This window comes from Symphalangus syndactylus, chromosome 10 (assembly GCF_028878055.3).
Source record: "Symphalangus syndactylus isolate Jambi chromosome 10, NHGRI_mSymSyn1-v2.1_pri, whole genome shotgun sequence".
Lineage (NCBI taxonomy): Eukaryota > Metazoa > Chordata > Mammalia > Primates > Hylobatidae > Symphalangus > Symphalangus syndactylus.
The window spans coordinates 96,172,197-96,194,773 of NC_072432.2; the positions used below are offsets into that span (position 1 = coordinate 96,172,197).

Here is a 22,577-nt window from a genome sequence, read left to right on the forward strand (position 1 = left end):
GAAACTCTACAAGCCAGAAGAGAGTGGGGGCCAATATTCAACATTCTTAAAGAAAAGAATTTTCAACCCAGAATTTCATATCCAGCCAAACTAAGCTTCAAAAGTGAAGGAGAAATAAAATCCTTTACAGACAAGCAAATGCTGAGAGATTTTGTCACCACCCGGCCTGCCCTACAAGAGCTCCTGAAGGAAGCACTAAACATGGAAAGGAACAACCGGTACCAGCCACTGCAAAAACATGCCAAATTGTAAAGACCATCGAGGCTAGGAAGAAACTGCATCAACTAACGAGCAAAATAACCAGCTAACATCAACTGACAGGATCAAGTTCACACATAACAATATTAACCTTAAATGTAAATGGGCTACATGCTCCAATTAAAAGACACACACTCGCAAATTGGATAAAGAGTCAAGACCCATCAGTGTGCTGTATTCAGGAAACCCATCTCACGTGGAGAGATACACATAGGCTCAAAATAAAGGGATAGAGGAAGATCTACCAAGCAAATGGAAAACAAAAAAAGGCAGAGGTTGCAATCCTAGTCTCTGACAAAACAGACTTTAAACCAACAAAGATCAAAAGAGACAAAGAAGGCCATTACGTAATGGTAAAGGGATCAATTCAACAAGAAGAGCTAACTATCCTAAATATATCTGCACCCAATACAGGGGTACCCAGATTGATAAAGCAAGTCCAAGAGACCCACAAAGAGACTTAGACTCCCACACAACAATAATGGGAGACTTTAACACCCCACTGTCAACATTAGACAGATCAACGAGACAGAAGGTTAACAAGAATATCCAGGAACTGAATTCAGCTCTGCCCCAAGCAGACCTAATAGACATGTACAGAACTCTCCACCCCAAATCAACAGAATATACATTCTTCTCAGCACCACATCGCACCTATTCCAAAATTGACCACATAGTTGGAAGTAAAGCACTCCTCAGCAAATGTAAAAGAACAGAAAGTATAACAAACTGTCTCTCAGACCACAGGGCAATCAAACTAGAACTCAGGATTAAGAAACTCACTCAAAACCGCTCAACTACATGGAAACTGAACAACCTGCTCCTGAATGACTACTGGGTACATAACGAAATGAAGACAGAAATAAAGATGTTCTTTGAAACCAACAAGAACAAAGACACAACATACCAGAATCTCTGGGACACATTTAAAGCAGTGTGTAGAGGGAAATTTATAGCATTAAATGCCCACAAGAGAAAGCAGGAAAGATCTAAAATTGACACCCTGACATCACAATTAAAAGAACTAGAGAAGCAAGAGCAAACACATTCAAAAGCTGGCAGAAGGCAAGAAATAGTTAAGATCAGAGCAGAACTGAGGGAGATAGAGATACAAAAAACCCTTCACAAAATCAATGAATCCAGGAGCTGGTTTTTGGAAAAGATTGACAAAATTGATAGACCACTAGCAAGACTAATAAAGACGAAAAGAGAGAAGAATAAAATAGACGCAATAAAAAATGATAAAGGGGATATCACCACCGATCCCACAGAAATACAAACTACCATAAGAGAATACTATAAACACCTCTATGCAAATAAACTAGAAAATCTAGAAGAAATGGATAAATTCTTGGACACATACACCCTCCCAAGACTAAACCAGGAAGAAGTTGAATCTCTTAATGGACCAATAACAGGCTCTGAAATTGAGGCAATAATTAATAGCTTACCAACCAAAAAAAGTCCAGGACCAGACGGATTCACAGCTGAATTCTACCAGAGGTACAAGGAGGAACTGGTACCATTCCTTCTGAAACTATTCCAATCAATAGAAAAAGAGGGAATCCTCCCTAACTCATTTTATGAGGCCAGCATCATCCTGATACCAAAGCCTGGCAGAGTCACAACAAAAAGAGAGTTTTAGACCAATATCCTTGATGAACATTGATGCAAAAATCCTCAATAAAATACTGGCAAACCGAATCCAGCAGCACATCAAAAAGCTTATCCACCATGATCAAGTGGGCTTCATCCCTGGGATGCAAGGCTGGTTCAACATATGTAAATCAATAAACGTAATCCAGCATATAAACAGAACCAAAGACAAAAACCACATGATTATGTCAGTAGATGCAGAAAAGGCCTTTGACAAAATTCAACAACCCTTCATGCTAAAAACTCTCAATAAATTAGGTATTGATGGGACGTATCTAAAAATAGTAAGAGCTATTTATGACAGACCCACAGCCAATATCATACTGAATGGGCAAAAACTGGAAGCATTCCCTTTGAAAACTGGCAGAAGACAGGGATGCCCTCTCTCACCGCTCCTATTCAACATAGTGTTGGAAGTTCTGGCCAGGGCAATCCAGCAGGAGAAAGAAAGAAAGGGTCTTCAATTAGGAAAAGAGGAAGTCAAATTGTCCCTGTTTATAGATGACATGATTGTATATCTAGAAAACCCCACTGTCTCAGCCCACAATCTCCTTAAGCTGATAAGCAACTTCAGCAAAGTCTCAGGATACAAAATCAATGTGCAAAAATCACAAGCATTCTTATACACCAATAACAGACAAACAGCCAAATCATCAGTGAACTCCCACTCACAATTCCTTCAAAGAGAATAAAATGCCTAGGAATCCAACTTACAAGGCATGTGAAGGACCTCTTCAAGGAGAATTACAAACCATTGCTCGAGGAAATAAAAGAGGACACAAAGAAATGGAAGAACATTCCATGCTCATGGATAGGAAGAATCAATATTGTGAAAATGGCCATACTGCCCAAGGGAATTTATAGATTCAGTGCCATCCCCATCAAGCTACCAATGACTTTCTTCACAGAATTGGAAAAAACTACTTTAAAGTTCATATGGAACCAAACAAGAGCCCGCATTGCCAAGTCAATCCTAAGCCAAAAGAACAAAGCTGGAGGCATCACATTACCTGACTTCAAACTATACTACAAGGCTACAGTAACCAAAACAGCATGGTACTGGTATCAAAACAGAGATATAGACCCATGGAACAGAACAGAGCCCTTAGAAATAATGCCACACGTCTACAACTATCTGATCTTTGACAACCCTGGCAAAAACGAGAAATGGGGAAAGGATTCCCTATTTAACAAATGGTGCTGGGAAAACTGGCTAGCCATATGTGGAAAGCTGAAACTGGATCCCTTCCTTACACCTTTACAAAAATTAATTCAAGATGGATTCAAGTCTGAGATATTAGACCTAAAACCATAAAAACCCTAGAAGAAAACCTAGGCAATACCATTCAGGACATAGGCATGGGCAAGGACTTCATGTCTAAAACACCAAAAGCAATGGCAACAGAAGCCAAAATTGACGAATGGGGTATAATTAAACTAAAGAGCTTCTGCACAGCAAAAGAAACTACCATCAGAGTGAGCAGGCAACCTACAGAATGGGAGAAAATTTTTGCAATCTACTCATCTGACAAAGGGCTAATATCCAGTATCTACAATGTACTCAAATTTACAAGAAAAAACCAACCCCATCAAAAAGTGGGCGAAGGATATGAACAGACACTTCTCAAAAGAAGACATTTATGCAGCCAACAGACACATGAAAAAATGCTCATCATCACTGGCCATCAGAGAAGTACAAATCAAAACCACAATGAGATACCATCTCACACCAGTTAGAATGACGATCATTAAAAAGTCAGGAAACAATAGGTGCTGGAGAGGATGTGGAGAAATAGGAACATTTTTACACTGTTGGTGGGACTGTAAACTAGTTCAACCATTGTGGAAGTCAGTGTGGCGATTCCTCAGGGATCTAGAAGTAGAAATGCCATTTGACCCAGCCATTCCATTACTGGGTATATACCCAAAGGACTATAAATCATGCTGCTATAAAGACACATGCACACATATGTTTATTGCAACACTATTCACAATAGCAAAGACTTGGAACCAACCCAAATGTCCAACAATCATTGACTGGATTAAGAAAACGTGGCACATATACCCCCCATGGAATACTATGCAGCCATAAAAAAGGATGAGTTCATGTCCTTTGTAGGGACATGGATGAAGCTGGAAACCATAATTCTCAGCAAACTATCACGAGGACAAAAAACCAAACACCGCATGTTCTCAGTCATAGGTGGGAATTGAAAAATGAGAACACTTGGACACAGGAAGGGGAACATCACACACTGGGGCCTGTTGTGGGGTAAGGGGCTGGGGGAGGGATAGCATTAGGAGATATACCTAATATTAAATGACGAGTTAATGGGTGCAGCACACCAACATGGCACATGTATACATATGGGAAAACCTGCACATTGTGCACATGTACTCTAGAACTTAAAGTATAATTTAAAAAATATATATAAAAACATGATATGTATATGTTATAAAGCATAATAATAGAATGAACATCCATTAATCTAGTCTATCTAGATTCCCAATTGTGTTTTTTTATTCCTTTGTTTTTAAAATAAAAGAGACTTTTTAAAAAAAAAATTTTTTTTCAAAAAATTATATGTAGAAGGAATGTACCTCAACACAGTAAAGACATGTATGATAACCCGAAAGATAACATCATACTCAGTGGTGAAAAGTTCAAAGCTTTTCCTCTAAGATTAAGACAAAGATGCCCACTCTTGCCACTTATATTCAATAGAATACCAGGAATCCTAGCCATAGCAATTTGAGAAAAGAGAGAAATAAAAGCATCCAAATTGGAAAAGAAGTCATCAATTTTTTTCTATTTGCAGACAACATGATTTTATATACTGAACCCCTAAGACTCCAATAAAAAACTATTAGAACAAATAAATGAATTCAATAAAGTTGCAGGATATAAAGGCAACATACAAAAGTAAGTAGCATTTCTATACGCTAACAACAGAGTACTTGCAGATAAATTAAGAAGACAATCTCATTTACAGTAGCTACAAAAAATAAAATAAAATACTTGAGAATAAATATAAGTCAAAAGACCTATACAATGAAAATTATAAAACATTGATGAAAAGAAATTGAAGACATAAACAAATGAAAAGATATCCTGTTTATGTATTGGAAGAATTAATATTATTAAAATGTTCATACTGCCCAAAGTGATCTACAGATTCAATGTAGTTTCTATCAAAATTCCAATAGCTTTTTCTTTCTTTCCTTTTTTTTTTTGTTTTGTTTTGTTTTGTTTAAAAATTCTGGCTGGGCACAGTGGCTGACACCCATAATCCCAGCACTTTGGGAAGCTAAGCCGGGTGGATCACTTGAGGTCAGGAGTTTGAGACCAGCCTGGCCAACATAGTGAAACCCGGTCTCTACTAAAAATACAAAAATTAGCCAGGCATGGTGGCACACGTCTGTAATCCCAGCTACTAGGGAGGCTGAGGCAGGAGAATTGCTTGAACCCAGGAGGCGGAGGTTACAGTGAACTGAGATCATGCCTCTGCACTCCAGACTGGGAGTCTCAAAAAAAAACCAAAAATCCAATAACTTTTTTTGCAGAAATAGAAAAAAGAATCCTAAGATTTGTATGGACCTAGAAAAGACCTCAGATAACCAAAGAAATCTTGAGCAAGAACAAAGCTGGCCTGACATGGTGGCTCACACCTGTAATCATAGCACTTTGGGAGGCTGAGGTGGGTGGATTGCCTGCGCTCAGGAGTTCAAGATCACCCAGGGCAACATGGTGAAACCCCATCTCTACCAAAATACAGAAAATTAGCTGGGTATGGTGGCATGTGCCTGTAATCCTAGCTACTCATGAGGCTGAGGCAAGAGAATTGCTGGAATCCGGGAGGCAGAGGTTACAGTGAGCCGAGATTGTGCCATTGCACTCCAGCCTGGGTGACAGAGTGAGACTATGTCTCTAAAAAAAAAAAAAAAAGGGAATAAAGCTGAAGGCATCACACTACCTGACTTCAAAATATACCACAAAGCTATAATAATCAAAACAGTATGACATTAGCATTAAAATGGCTACATAGACCAATGGAACAGGGACCCTAGAAATGAATCCACACATTTACATTCAAGTGATCTTTGACAAAGGTGCCAAGAACCCACAATGCGGAAAGGACAGTCTCTTCAATAAATGGTGTTGGGACAACTGGATGTCCACATGCAATAGAATGGAATTACACTCTTACCTTACACCATATACAAAAATCAACTCAAAATGGCTTAAAAACTTAAATGTAAGACCTGAAGCTGTAAAATACTAGAAGAAAACATAGAAGAAAAGATTCATGGCATTGGTTTGGGCAATAATTTTTTTGGATATGAACCAACAAGCACAGCACAGCCAACAAAAGCAAATATAGACAAATGATAGTATACAAACCAAATAGTATACAAACCAAAAGACTTCTGGATAGCCAAGGAAACAATCAACAGAGTGAAAAGACCTATAGAATGGGAGAATGTATTTGCAAACCACACATCTGATAGGGGGTTAATAGCCAAAATAGGTAAGGAACTCAAACAACTTAATATTAAGAAAACAAATCACCTGGGCAGGCATGGTGGCTCATGCATGTAATCCCAGCACTTTGAGAGGCTGAGCAGATGGATCGTTTGAGCCCAGGAGTTCAAGACCAGCCTGGGCAACATGGTGAAACCCCTATCTCTACAAAAAAACACAAAAATTATTCGCGCATGGTGATATGCACCTGCAGTCCCAGCTGCTCAGGAGGCTGAGGCAGGGGCATCACTTGAGACTAAGAGTTGGAGGTTGCAGTGAGCCAGGATCATATCACTGCACTCCAGCCCAGGCAACAGAGCCAGATCCTGTCTGAAAAAATAAAAATAAAAATAAAAATAGAAAAAAGGAAACAAATTACCCAATTAAAAAAAATGGGCAAAGGGTCTGAGCAGACATTGTTCAAAAGAAGACTTAAAAATGAGCAACAGTGGTATATAAAAAAAGTTCAACATCGTTAATCATCAGATAAATGCAAATTAAAACCACGATGAGATGTCACCTCATACTTGTTTGAATGGCTATCATAGAAAAGACAAAAGATAACAAGCATTGGAGAGGATATGGGGAAAAGGGAACCCTTATACACTGTTGGTGGGAAGGTAAATTAGTAGAGTCATTATGGAAAACAGAATGGAGATTCCTTAAAAATTAAAAATAGAAATATCATATGATCTAGCAATCCCACTATGGGGTGTGTATCTAAAGGAAATTAAATCAATATGTTGAAGAGATATCTGCACTCCCATGTTCATTGCTGCATCTTCACAACAGCCAAGCTATGGAATCATACTTAGTTTGATTCCATCAACATGGGAATGAATAAAGAAAATGTGGCATATGTGTGTATACTTACACACACACACACACACAGTGGAATACTATTCAGCCTTAAAAAGGAAGGAATCCTGTTATTCGTGAGAACATGGATGAACCTGGAGATTATTCTAAGTGAAGTAAGCCTGGCACAGAAAGATGAATACTGAATTATCTTACTTATATGTAGAATCTAAAACTGTTGAACTCATAGAACTAGAGAGTAGAATGGTGATTACCAAGGTTTGGGGTAGTGAGGAATTGGGGAGATGTTGGTCAAAGGACATAAAACTTCAGTTAAATAGAAGGAATTAGTTAAAGAGATCTACTCTACAACATGGTCACTATAGTTAACAAATGTTTTGTATTGAAAATTGCTGAGAGAATAGATTTTATTCCACGACAAAATAAATATGTGAAATAATTAGCATGCGTGAGTTAGCTTGGTTTAGCTCTTCCGCAATGTATACATGTTTCAAAACGTGCACAATAAATGTACACAATTTTTATTTGTCAATTTAAATAAATAAATGAAATGTTTAAAAACAAAAACATCATGTTGTGCACCTTCAAAAAAAACCTGCTAGCTCTCCTAATTTCTGGTTAAATTAATCTTGACAAAATAAGAAGGGGAAAAGAAAGTCCCCACTTCTTTTATAGTTGTAGAATGGTAAATGCAATTCTATGTCATTAAACTGTCTCTACGGTTCTCAAAAAGATATCTGTACATTCATGTTCATAGCAACATTATTCACAATAGCTAAAACATGAAAGCAGTGCAAGAGTTCATTGGGAGATTAATTGATCAGCAAAATGTGATGTAGACACAATGGAATATTATTCTGCTTTAAAAAGGAAGGAAATTCTGACATATGGTACAACATGGATGAACCTTGAGGACATTATGCTAAGTGAAATAAGCCAGTCACAAAAAGGACAAATACTGTATGTTTCCGCTTATATGAGGTACCTTCAATGGTCAAATTCAGGAAGACAGAAAGTACAATGGTGGTTGCCAGAGACTGGGTGGGGAAGGAGATAGGAAGTTACTGTTTAATAGGTACGAGGTTCCAGTTTGGGAAGATGAAAAAAGTTCTGGAGGGGGAATGGTGGTAATGATTACGCAACAATGTGAATGTACAACCATATTAATATAACACTGTACTGTACACTTAAAAATGGTTGTGATGGTAAATTTTATGTTATGTATGTTTTACCACAATAAAATTTCTTTTGAAAATAAACTGATGTCCAGGCCCCCAAAAAATTCAAGAAGGAGAGAACTTTAACTTTTCACGAATTTTACCAGAAACAGCGTTGAGTGGTTGGTTTGTAGGATGGTGCGGAAACTAGACCTGATGGAAGATGTATACTGGTGAGTGGCAAGATGCTAAGATTGGAAAATTATGGAGATAAAAGATTCTGAATATTTGAATCCCAGGCAGAATCATTTATATAGTTTTAATATGTGGGTATTGATTCCTATTTTTTTAATAAGGGGAGAGCATGATAAAGCCAGAATTTCAGGAATGTTAGTCTGGAATTTATTGAAGGGTAGAAATATGGATTTAGGGTGACCAAGTTATAATTTCCCAGAAATGGGATGATTGGACCTAACCTAGGCTTATGGCCAAAGAATGCAAATGAAGGCATAGAGATCCTAAGGAAAAATTGAAAGAAGTATTGATAGACTTTGATTAGAGCAGAATTTGTATAATGTACAAATTCTGTATACTGTAAGTGGAAACATACAGTATGTACGTGTTTTTGGTACAGGGAATATAGAGCTAAGTGAGCTAAAAAGGAGACAGAGGAGTCAAAAATAACTTCCAGGAAGAAATATTAATACCATAATTTTTGTGAAGATGGTATGTGGTAGTTTGAATCTTTAAATTTTAATTTGTATAATATAAAAAATACAGCTATGCTAATAGTGTTTCTTGTCTATATAATTGCAGATCTCTACAATATGGAAATCAGTTCATATATCAGTCAATGCCACGAATGTTAACTCTATGGCTTGATTATGGTACAAAGGCATATGAATGGGAAAAAGGTATAACTCTTCACATAAAAATTTTAAAGGACTAGGAATTATAACTTTGGTATAAAGTCAGATTTGGCTGGACAGTCTAATTTCCTAAAAGCTTGGAATGAATTTGATAATTAAGATGTTATGTGTGAGTAAGATACTAAATGTTAAAAAGGAAAGACAAATCATAGACTTTTAAAGTAGTTTTAATTCAGGGCCACAAATACAAATCTGATTATTTCTTGATGAACCTAACACATATTAAAATGTGTTAGTTTTAGCCAAATAATTTACCCTAAAAATTAAAATAGATAGTGAAAATTAATGTCCCTTAGGTTTTTGACTAAATATTTTTTCTAGTTGGACAAACTATCTTTTCACAAATTGGCAAGTGATCTAGCCTTGGGCATGGGAATAACATACTTTAAAGCTATTTTTAAAACAAAATTTTTCTTCTGTGAAATGAACTGATATACTGATTTTTCTCTTTCCTTTACTGTTTTTTAAACTTATTTCTTCCCCCAGCTGGCCGCTCCGATCGTGTACAAATGAGGAATGATTTGGGTAAAATAAACAAGGTTATCACAGAGCATACAAACTATTTAGCTCCATATCAATTTTTGACTGCTTTTTCACAATTGATCTCTCGAATTTGTCATTCTCATGATGAAGTTTTTGTTGTCTTGATGGAAATAATAGCCAAAGTATTTCTAGCCTATCCTCAACAAGCAATGTGGATGATGACAGCTGTGTCAAAGGTAAAAGGGAATTTTACCTTTTTATATGAAACGATCTTTTACCATTTTATATGAAATTGATTATGTAATACTAATATGTAGATAGACAAGTTCCAGGGCTTCTCCCCTATATTAGATTAGTAATTTTAAATATTTTTTTAAAGAGAGAAATTTATAGCATTATATCTTAGTATTTGGATATATTTACCATATGAAATGAAGTAACTAGTATGTTTAAGATCAAATAATTCAGCATGTGTTTTCTTTATGAAGTCTAGTAAACAGTTAATGCTTGATGCAAAATGGTTACCTATGTTTTCGCAAATATTTTAATCCAAACTACCTGAATTTTTTTTTTGTTTCCTTAAGAAACAGGATCTTTCTCTGTTGCCCAGGCTGGAATGCAGTGGTGGGATCATAGCTCAGTGCAGCCTCAAAGTCCTGGGTTCAAGTGATCCTCTTGCCTCAGCTTCCCAGTAACTAGGATTATGGGGGTGTGTCACCATGTATAGTTAATTTTTAAATTCTTTTTGTAGAGATGGGATCTTGCTGTGTTGCTCAGGCTGGGCTCAAACTCTTGGGCTCGAGTGATCTTTCTGCTTTGGCCTCCCAAAGTGCTGGAAGGAATTACAGGCATGAGCTATCGTGCCCTACCAGTACCTGAATTATTAATACTAAAAAACCGTTATTGCATCATTAATGGGAATTCATATGTTGGTCAATATATGTAATAAGTAAATGTTTAGAGAATTTAGACAATACAGAGACATAAAACAAAAATTAAAATTCACACCTTGGGCCATTCATTAATGTTTTGATGTCATTTTATTTGTATATTTTTAGCATATTTTAACACTAAATTTAATTATGTTGCCATACAATTTCATATCTTTCACTTTATTGTTTCCATGTTATTAAATATAATTTGAAGATATAATTTTAATATATAAAATTCTAAAAAATAGCCTTCAATAACTTATTTAACTGTTTAGTTAATCACTAAGGTTATTTCTATTTTTCTTGCCATTGTAACACATCTAGATATGTCTATGTTTATTCTCATTTGTAGTTATTTCTTCAGGGCAGATCCCTATAACCTTATAATTCACAAAGTTACAGGGTAGCAATATTTGTATGGCTCTTGATAGCATTGCCAAATAAATTTTCAGGAAATTCGTATCATATAAACTCTCATCATGAATACTTTTTAAGTTTTTTGTCAAGCAAAAAATTTATCTTTTAAAAATCCTGTATAAAATAGCATTTAACTCTTTTTTATGACAGTCGTCTTATCCCATGCGTGTGAACAGATGCAAGGAAATCCTCAATAAAGCCATTCATATGAAAAAATCCTTAGAGAAGTTTGTTGGAGATGCAACTCGCCTAACGGATAAGCTTCTAGAATTGTGCAATAAACCGGTACTATCATAATCTTAGTGCTTATAAACTGATGTTGGGTAATTATATATATATTTATATAATTTGAGCAGATTTTTTCATTTGATTAATTAAATTAAAATTCTAACATATAGGTGTACACATATATCAAAATGTATTATATATTTTAATTATGTATGATTTATCTTAATAAAGCAGTTTTTAATATTTCTAATACATCTTACTTCCAAATACCCTCTAATATTTCTAAAAGTTCTTCTTAATGTAAATTAAGAATTTTCCGAGGGTAGATATCCATGTTTCTCAGCAATTTTTAGTAGAGAATATGAAATAAGCCATAAAAATATAAGTATGTAAAATATTCTAAGTTACTTGTGGTAGTCTCTATGATTATATCATATCTTTAAACTTTCAAAATTCATATACATTATTAAACTACACTTATGATAGGGAAGAGGGTTGGGGTTTTGCTTTTCATTCTTTTAGTATACATTTCAGTGCCTATGAGGGGACAAGCACTATGCTAAGGGAAACAAGATGAATAAAATCTATTCTCATGCCTGAGGTGACAGTCTTATAGGGAACTAAGCAGATGGTTATCTAGAGTAATAAGTACTTTTTTCAGTAGATTTGTGACTAAAGTAGGAACATGGTTACAGGAGTAACCCCATAATTCTACCTAAAGTATTAGAGAAAAACCCCCAAGGATGTACAGGAAAGATAAAAGTAGGAGGTGGGGGTGGTTATAAGGAGGGAGAGAGAAGCTCTTTAATAAGGTACATAGCTAGACTTCACTTGACAAATATTCAGAGTCCATCAGTGTTTATAGATGAAAAGATACAGACTATTTCTCACCTTTCCTTTATCAATAAACATCTCAAAAGGGTAATCTGCATTTATTATCTCCATTAATCCCATTTGATCTCTGATGCACTTGACATTATCTAAAACAGTGTTATGGTGGCCAACATTTATTAAAACACTAACACTATTGTAAGTGCTTTACATGTACAGGTTTCCAGTTCTTTATCTGAAACCTTTGTGGCAAGCTACACTTAGAAATTTAGGATTTTTAAGATTTTAGTGCATATTTAATATTTGATATTTCCACTGAGGGTAACCTGTTGGAGTATCCCATAATCAAACACATAACTGTTTCTTCAGCGAGAGTTTAATTTACAGAGCTCTTTGGATTTTCTAATATCTGATAATAGATTATAGGCCTCTACTCTCTCCTTTAATCATTAAACAATCCTATGATGTAGGTACTATTATTAATGAGGTAAATGACAGTGGTTAAAATGGGATGATTAGGAAGTACTTAGAAAACCACAGACTGCTGAACCTTTGTAATCAAAATATTGTAAAAGTGGAATTTTTGTTATAGTTGAATTTAAGGTAAATACAAATTAAAATGCACTATTTATTTTTTCAGGTTGATGGAAGTAGTTCCACATTAAGCATGAGCACTCATTTTAAAATGCTTAAAAAGCTGGTAGAAGAAGCAACATTTAGTGAAATCCTCATTCCTCTGCAATCAGTCATGATACCTACACTTCCATCAATTCTGGGTACCCATGCTAACCATGCTAGCCATGAGCCATTTCCTGGACATTGGGCCTATATTGCAGGGTTTGATGATATGGTAAACTTCAGTTTTATATGACTATGATTTTAAAATTTAGTTGTTAAAAACTTCAAATTAAGATAAAAAGTGTATTTCACAGAATCTACATGAATCTTATTTGTGAAGAAAAAAATAATTGGAAATACAGAAGAGTAAAACTAAACTCATTTGTACTGATGGCAAAAAAAATTCAGTGATTAAAAAACGTTCTGATTCATGATTCACATTCACCCTAATGTTTTGATTTTTCAAATGCTCCTATTGTTTTAGTATGAGTATAATCTTTATTTTTTCACAGTTTGATTGTTTTTTTTTTTTTTTTTTTTTTTTTGGAAACAGGGTCTCATTCTGTTGCCCGGGTTGGAATACAGTGGTGCAATCTCAGCTCACTGCAACCTCTGCCTCTTAGGCTCAAGCAATTTGCTCACTCAGCCTCCTGAGTAGCTGGGACTACAGGTGCATATCACCATGCCCAGCTAATTTTTTAAATTTTTTGTAGATACGGAGTTTCGTCATGTTGACCAGGCTAGTCTCGAACTCCTAGGCTCAAGCCATTCTCCTGCTCAGCCTTCCCAAGTGTTAGTATAACAAATGTGAGCCACTGTACCCAGTCTATGCATTGTTTTTAATTTAAGCAGTATCATTCATTTTATTCACTCACTTCATTAGGTATACTTAATTTTGGAGGAGTTTGTTTTTTTAAAAATCAAATTACTTTTAATTGATAAAGCATTGAAAAACAGAGTCTCAGGCTCTGCAGAAAGATCCTGAAAAGATGTTTCAAAAATCTTTTAAACATTTTGACTGCTTTGAAGGAGGCTGTCTAAATTTGAATATGTAAGTACTTGTATTGGCGATGAATTAATCTTTTTATGTCATAGCTATTTTTAATGGGTGAAAATGTTTCTGTTCATAGACAGTCATTCTTTTCATAGGTCATAGATAATTAAAATAAGAAATTTTTAAAATACAAATTCACTACATAATATAGCTTGTAATATTCTGTTTTTTTTTTTTTTACATAACTCAAGGTTTATAATATATAGACATTTACACAGAAATTTTTGGCCCTAATTCATATATAACTCATCATCTCTTAGGTGGAAATTCTTGCTTCTCTTCAGAAACCAAAGAAGATTTCTTTAAAAGGGTCAGATGGAAAGTTCTACATCATGATGTGTAAGCCAAAAGATGACCTGAGAAAGGATTGTAGACTAATGGAATTCAATTCCTTGATTAATAAGGTTTGGAGAGTTTGCTTTTATTTTATTTATTTATTTTTTAAAAAAATTTTTGACTGTTATAAAACCAGATTGCTTTTATTTCAGAGTTGCTATAATTACTATCAATCTGATATAGGCATTTTAGTATACAAACAGATCACTCTTAAAAAGCAGAAATGAAATATACTGTCTTTTTCATTTTCAATTAATTTTTTTATTGAGATAAAATGTACATACATAAAACTTAACATTTAACAGTTTTTGAAGTATATCGTTCAGTGGCATTAAGTACATTCACATTGTTGTACAACCATCACCACCATCCCTCTTCAAAACTTTTTTCATCTTCCCAAATTGGAACTCTGTGTCTATTAAACAATAACTTCCCATTTCCCTTCCCCTCAGCCTCCAGCAGCCACCATTTACTTTGTCTCCATGAATTTAACCATTTGAGGTACCTCATATAAGTGCAGTATTTCTCCTTTTATGACTGGCTTAAATCACTCGGCATTATCCAAAGTTCATTCATTTTATAGCATGTGTTAGAATTTTCTCCCTCTTAAAGCCAAATAATAGTCTATTGTTTTCCATCCACATTTTATTTATCTATTTATCCAGTGATGGACATTTGGATGCTTCTGCCTTTTGACTACTGTGTTAATATATTTATCAAAAGATAAATAGGCTGGGTGCAGTGGCTCATACCTGTAATCCTAACACTTTGGGAGGCCCAGGAAAGAGGACCACTTGAGGCCAAGAGTTTGAGACCAGCCTGGCCTATATAGTGAAACCCTGTCTTTACAAAAAATAAAAAAAAAAATTAGCCAGGCATGGTGGCATGTGCCTGTAGTCCCAGCTACTCAGGAGGCTGAGGCAGGAGGATCGTTTGAGCCCAGGAGTTTGAGGCTACAGTGAGCCATGATCATGCCACTGCACTCTTCTCCAGATGACAGAGCCAAGACCCTGACTCTTAAAAATAAATAAATAGATAAATAAAAGGTAATCATTAGCATTTTTTCAGTTCTATTGGTATTTGATTTCTATCTCAAAGATGATATGAGGAATCTTATTAAAGAGTTATTATAAATGTATGGTTTTATGTATTTTGAATTATTCTGTAACCAGGTATTTATAAATGCATAGCATATGTTTTTTTCCATTGGTAAAAATTGATCCATACTGTGGAAAGATGAAACTTTATTATTTTTCTATAAGTTTTTTCTCCCTTCTTCTCATTGCCTTCCCACATTTTAAAGTCATAGATCTTTAGCATAGAAAAGATGTAGCAGTAGATGAGTTTGTTTTTTAAAAAAAGAACCGTTATAGTCTGCTTGGTTTAACCAAAAGTAATTTAAAAATTAATACCACATTAAAAAGCTATTGCAAAAGCAATATGAAAAGGAGTATTATTTTTTATTTTAACATATTGTTTGGGCTGGGTGTGGTGGCTCATGCCTGTAATCCCAGCTGAGGCAGGCAGATCACTTGAGGCCAGTAGTTCGAGACCAGCCTGGCCAACATGGCAAAAACCTTTCTCTACTAAAAATACAGAAATTAGCCAGGCATGGTGGTGTACGCCTGTATTCCCAGCTACTTGGGAGGCTGAGGCATGAGAATTGGTTGAGACTGGGAGGCGGAGGTTGCAGTGAGCCCAGATCATGCCACTGCACTCCAGCCTGGGTGACAGAGTGAGATTCTATCTCAACAACAACAACAACAAAAAAGTATTGTTTGTTAAAATGGTACCTTAATTCACTAACTACTGAACCATTAGTATGTTCTCTCCAAAGCTCCCTGAGTGTTTTTCTGAGTATCAGATTTACTTGAGTATCAAGTGGCCTGGCTTTAGTTTATAAATTTACATTAATCAGCTTTGTTACTTTAATTAAAGTATTTTGTTACATTTTCCCTCATGAACATGGTAAAATAAAATAGCCTGACTGTAAAACACTGTGTTAGTTTTGGAGGCCACACACTGATCTTTATATGAGATTCTATGGCCATATTGTTTTCCTGGTAGTTATGGAACCTATTTCCTAAAGTAAAATGTATTTTTGGTCAGTGATTGTGCTTTTGAATTGAGCAGGTTACAATTATAGATGTGTGCTTACTTCATACAGGTCTAGAATTAAACATAATACTGTTTATTTTCACCTGATATATCAGGATCAATCAGATGAAAATGTAAGGCTTTCTTCTGCTAAGGGATAGCTTTTGAAATAAGGTTGTGATAAACCGCAAGAGAAGCAATACATTTTGAGGATGTCATAGAACTCATGCTCTTTTGTTTATGTATTTTAGAAATAATTAAAATGGGCCGGGCACGGTGGCTCATGCCTGTAATCCCAGCACTTTGGGAGGCCAAGGTGGGCGGATCACGAGGTCAGGAGATCGAGACCATCCTGGCTAACACGGTGAAACCCTGTCTGTACTAAAAATATAAAAAATTAGCTGGGTGTGATGGCAGGCACCTATAGTCCCAGGAGGGAGTCGGGAGGCTGAGGCAGGAGAATGGCAAGAACCCGGGAGGTGGATCTTGCGGTGAGCCGAGATTGAGCCAGTGCACTCCAGCTTGGGCGACAGAGCAAGACTCCATCTCAAAAAAAAAAAAAAAAGAAAAATTAAATAGCAGTCTCTGTGCCTAAAGACTTAATGTTTCAGTAATACTTATAAAGCAATAGAAAATAAAACAGCAGTATTTTGTCATTGTTAAATATACAACTTAAATATTTTAAATACAATATTCTTGTCACATTAATAGTGAATAATTAAAAAGAAGGACCTACCCAGGACATTTTTAATAATTTGTAAATAGATTAGAGATACTGTCCCAGTAGTTTCCTTCCCTACCATTCAGAAGAATTATTCATGTAAACCACATAGTAAGCCTTCAACGACATTCTTTTGTTATGAAATGAACAATCTTTAAATATATTTGATGTAACATTTAGAAATTTTGAGTTCTATCTTGTTTTTAAATTTATGTGTATTTTTTAACAGTGCTTAAGAAAAGATGCAGAGTCTCGTAGAAGAGAACTTCATATTCGAACATATGCAGTTATTCCACTAAATGATGAATGTGGGATTATTGAATGGGTGAACAACACTGCTGGTTTGAGACCTATTCTGACCAAACTATATAAAGAAAAGGGTACTAAAATTAATTCTTATACATATATAGTGTTATATAATATGGGTATAATTGGTATTAATATATGTTAGCATATGTTTTGATACAAGCTATAGTGAAATTTCTAGATTTTATATACAGAAACACTTAAGTGTTTCCCTTCCTTCCTTCCTTCCTCCCTTCCCCCCTTCCCTCCTTCCCTTCCCTTCCTTCCCTTCCCTTCCCTTCCCTTCCCTTCCCTTCTCCTTCCTTCCTTCCTTCCTTCCTTCCTTCCTTCCTTCCTTCCTTCCTTCCTTCCTTCCTTCTTTCCATTTTGATTCCTTCCCTGTCTTCATCCCAACAGGATTTGAGGTAGCTTATAAAACTATATATGAATATTTGTTTTTCACAGATATTGGTTAACAATTCTGAAACTATGTATATACAGTACTAGTCTTCAGCAAATAAGTAAATATGTTATGTATAATGAGAGCCAGTTTCCTCACTGTTGGAGAAAGGAAAGAGAGAAGGCTAGAATGAACTCTGACATTTTAGATTGGAATAAGAGGCTCCAACTGTCCAAACCTGGGATAATTTAAGTAACAAAATAAATAATGATTGTAAACTATTATAACCCATGGAATAAACAAATAAACATGAGTCCATACTGATATAAACAGATATTTGAGTAAATAAATAAATAGGGAAGTGGGAATAGTTCTTCCTTATGTACTAATAGAATTTCAATGAATAAATGTAGAAAGGATGATGGAAATAGCAAATCACCAATTAGCAAACCCTATAGTAATAATTATTGTAGGCAGTGATTATTAATGGATGCTAAAATTAATAGGCAAAAGATGAGAAACAGGTTATTTGAAGAATCTTGAAGTATCTCCCTATCAGATACTTATCAAATTATAAAGGGAAAAGTATAGTAACTTTACAGTAGAGAAATATAAATATAACTGGTCCGAACTCCTTACAAATGTCAAAGTAATGAAAGACAAAAAAAGAGATTTCCCATATTTGATGACATTAAGGAGTTGACATTTGATGACAACTAAATGTAATGTGTAATCCTGGATTGGATCCTGACCCCCCAAAAAAGTGTTCTAGTGGGACAGCTGGTGAAATTTGAATAAGGTCAGAAGTTTGGTTAATAATACTGTAACAATAAGAATTTCCTGATTTGAATAATTGTACTATTGTTACACAAGATATGAACATTAAGGAAAGCTGGGTGAAGAATATGTGGGAACTCTGTATCATTGATGCAACTTTTTGTAACATCTAAACTTATTTTAAAATAAGACATTTTTAAAGTTCATATGGTGTAATACATTAAAAATGAATAGATCAAGTTATCAAAGTGAAATAGAAAATAAGTGTGTGTTTTCATACATAATTTGTATGGTATTTGCCATAACGAATTACTGCAAACTAGGCGACTTTAAACAATAGAAATTTATCATCTCATGGTTCTGGAGGCTAAAGATACAATATCAAGTTGTCATTAGGACCATGATCTCTCTGAAGGCTAATGTTCTTACCTTTCTCTTAACCTTCTGGTGTTCTGTGGCTTCTGGATGTATTGTACCACATTGCCCTTATTGTTGGATAGCATTTTCTCTGTGTTTCTGTGTCTCTATTTTCTCACAAGAACACCAGTCACTGGATTATTGAATTAAGGGCCCACCTTAATGACTTTATCTTAACAACATTACATCTGCAAAGATCCTGTTACTAAATAAGCTCACATTCCCAGGTACCAAGAATTAGGATTTCAGCATATTTTTTTGAGAGATAAAGTTCAATTTATAACATTAAGTAATACTGATAAATTACTATATAATGGGTATTGTGCCAAGTATGTTATGTACATTATTTTATTTATTATTGTTAACACGCCTGATTATCCCTATTTTATGGACAGTGCCAGAGAACTTACTAAACTTATCTAAGTTCACAGTTGCAAAACTGAAACTCAGAGACACTTGAGTCAGAGTTCAAAGAACTTGCTGTTGACTATTTTATTTATGAGCGTGAAATATTGTATATGTCTGAGTTTGGATTTGAAAATATATTTTTTCTTTGATAATTTGTGTCAGTGTAAAAAATATATGTATATATATATATATATTGATATGTACATATATATGCAAAATAAGTTCATTCATATGGGACTTAATTCTGAGTCTTGTATTCTGGAACTATTTGATTTCACAACACTGGTTTTAACTGACATTAATTTTGATTAATAAGAGGCTTCACTTGGGTAAGTACAGTGGTCCCTCCTTATCTGGAGGATTGCTTCCAGAATACCCTCACATACCAAAATTCACACATACTCAAGTCTCAATCAGCCCTGCAGAACCTGCATGTATGAAAAGTCAGCCCTCAGTATATACTGATTTTGCATCCCATGTTTTTAATCCGTGTTTGGTTGAAAAAAATCACATGTAAGTGGACCCACACAGTTCAAACTCACGTTGTTCAAGGGTCATCTGTATTAAGGGAAGATAATGTGGTTTATTATTTTATTATACAATCAGTAACTTTATTATGCTTAATTGAAAAATGTTCATTTATTCTTGTTTCTCAGTAACAATTTGAATAAAAGTAGATGTTTCCTGTCCAATTTTAACAAAAAAACTTTCTCCCTTTTTTCATTTGGCTGATGTGATTAATGGATATCACTCTTCCTTGCAGGAGTGTATATGACAGGAAAAGAACTTCGCCAGTGTATGCTACCAAAGTCAGCAGCTTTATCTGAAAAACTCAAAGTATTCCGAGAATTTCTCCTGCCCAGGCATCCTCCTATTTTTCATGAGTGGTTTCTGAGAACATTCCCTGATCCTACATCATGGTAAGTTACCAAGAATATAATACGTTGTTATGGTTGAATGTTTATTTTTAATATTTTAGATTTATATTTGCCTCATATGGTATATGGGTATTTCATAGGCATTGTGTTTCTTGTAGGTACAGTAGTAGATCAGCATACTGCCGTTCCACTGCAGTAATGTCAATGGTTGGTTATATTCTGGGGCTTGGAGACCGTCATGGTGAAAATATTCTCTTTGATTCTTTGACTGGTGAATGCGTACATGTAGATTTCAACTGTCTTTTCAATAAGGTATGTGATGTGAGTTACTCTTACTAATTGTATGTTTTCTCCCAATTTCCTTTTCTCAACAACTGTTCCTCCTTGACATACCTGTTAGTAGCAGTTATACTCATAGTTGAGTTATATTGAGAATTTTTTGACTAGTTTTCATCAGTGGATCATGTAGTAATGCGTATTAGGATGGAGAGAACTTAGAAGAGTGATACTGTAAAGCTAGTACTGAATTTGAAGTCCAAGAGCATAGGTTTAGGTTCTGACTCAATTAGTTATTAGTTATGTGAATATTGGCAGATCAGTTCATTTTACTGAGACTCAGTTTTAGAGAGACAGAGTAGTTTAATATGATAGTTTCCAATTCTAGCAACGTATCAGAATTATCCAAGAATTTAAAAAAAAATTATAGATACCCAGGAGATTCAGATTCTGTACATCCAGAGTGGGGCCTGGGAATAAATTGAGGCAATTGGACCCATCTTTAAAGCCCCCTACAATTTTCCAATATTATAATCCTGCAGGGCAGACTGGTAGGTTAGCACACTATTTTCCTCACCTCCATCATCTACAGGTTGCCTTGTGCTGTCACAAGAAACCAAGAAAGATCATAGATCCAACTGAGAACAAATCAGAGATAAAATACTGGCCTGGGTTAAACCATACAAGAGAGGAATTTAGGGTAACTGATTGGAGGAATGAAAGGTCCCTAGAAAAGGCAGATTAGAGGACAGCAGAAAATGAACAACTGGACTTCATTATATGACATGTTTTATTTCCTTTATGAGGGGATGTGAGCATCTGACCCTTGGCTGCTTCTCTTGTTTTAAGATGAAAGTGTTAAAGAAAAGTAGAAATATATGAGAATATTTGTATTTCATATTATTCAAGAAAGACATTAAAGAAGTGAATATGAGACTAAATATTGAATGCATAAAATTTCTCTGTAATACTGTTTATTCACTGTACTAAACTCAGTGAAAGGTAAGTCCACTTATCTCCTAGATCTTATCCAAGATCAAGTATGGTTTCAGTTCCGTAAAAGAAAAGGCAGAGCTACACGGCTCCTTCATGTTACAAACCTCTAATGTAATTACAACATAAATATTTTGAGGGTATTTTCACTCTTTGCTAAAAGAATCTGGACATTAAGTTCTTTGAGTAAAGATTTTTAAATTCTAACATTGTAGTTTGTAACAAAATGTATTGTTTCTAAGGGAGAAACCTTTGAAGTTCCAGAAATTGTACCATTTCGCCTGACTCATAATATGGTTAATGGAATGGGTCCTATGGGAACAGAGGGTCTTTTTCGAAGAGCATGTGAAGTTACAATGAGGCTGATGCGTGATCAGCGAGAGCCTTTAATGAGGTAATCACCTATACTTTGTAAATAATTTAACAGTAACCTTGAATATAATTATTGGCCCCTACGTATGTTTGTTTTTATATAGAAACCAGTTTGCACTGACTGAAATAGTTTTTTTAAATAATAGCTTTATGCAGATATAATTTACATACCATAAATTCACCCCTCTAAAGGTACATAATTCAGTGGTTTTTAGTATACTCACAAGATTGTGCATCCATTACCACTATCTAATTTTAAGACATTTTCATCAGCCCAAAAAGAAATTCCGTAGGCATTAGCAGTCACTCCTGATCCCTTCCCCCTCCCACCCCTGCTATCTACTTGTAACCACTCATTTATAATATTTTCTGTCTGTATGGATTTACCTATTCAGGACATTTCATATAAATGGAATCATCTAATATGTGGCCTTTTGTGTTTGTCTTCTTTCACTTAATGTAATATTTTCAGTGTTCATCCTGTATCAGTACTTCATTGTTTTTTATTGCCAAATAGTATCCTGTTATATGGATATATTACATTTTCTTTTTCTGTTCATCAGTTAAGAGACATTTGGATTGTTTCCACCTTTTGTGTATTATAAATAGTGTGGCTGTGAACATTGTGCACAAGTTTTATGTGGACATATGTTTTCAGTTCTCTTGTGTATACCTGGGAGTGGAATTGCTGGGTCATATGTTAAATGCTATAC

The 22,577-nt window shown here is 35.0% G+C and overlaps 1 protein-coding gene across 3 annotated transcripts in view; it reads left to right on the forward strand.

Moving 5' to 3' along the window:
* The window catches only part of ATR (ATR serine/threonine kinase), a 142,251-nt gene that overhangs the window by 112,440 nt on the left and 7,234 nt on the right, over positions 1 to 22,577 (forward strand). For all 3 annotated transcript variants that reach the window (XM_055295155.2, XM_055295156.2, XM_063610664.1), the window contains 9 exons: positions 9,229 to 9,326; positions 9,828 to 10,060; positions 11,324 to 11,458; positions 12,873 to 13,082; positions 14,165 to 14,308; positions 17,288 to 17,438; positions 20,109 to 20,265; positions 20,382 to 20,535; positions 21,735 to 21,886. In XM_055295155.2, coding sequence (XP_055151130.2) covers positions 9,229 to 9,326; positions 9,828 to 10,060; positions 11,324 to 11,458; positions 12,873 to 13,082; positions 14,165 to 14,308; positions 17,288 to 17,438; positions 20,109 to 20,265; positions 20,382 to 20,535; positions 21,735 to 21,886 — 1,434 coding nt within the window. The remainder of the gene's footprint in view (positions 1 to 9,228; positions 9,327 to 9,827; positions 10,061 to 11,323; positions 11,459 to 12,872; positions 13,083 to 14,164; positions 14,309 to 17,287; positions 17,439 to 20,108; positions 20,266 to 20,381; positions 20,536 to 21,734; positions 21,887 to 22,577) is intronic.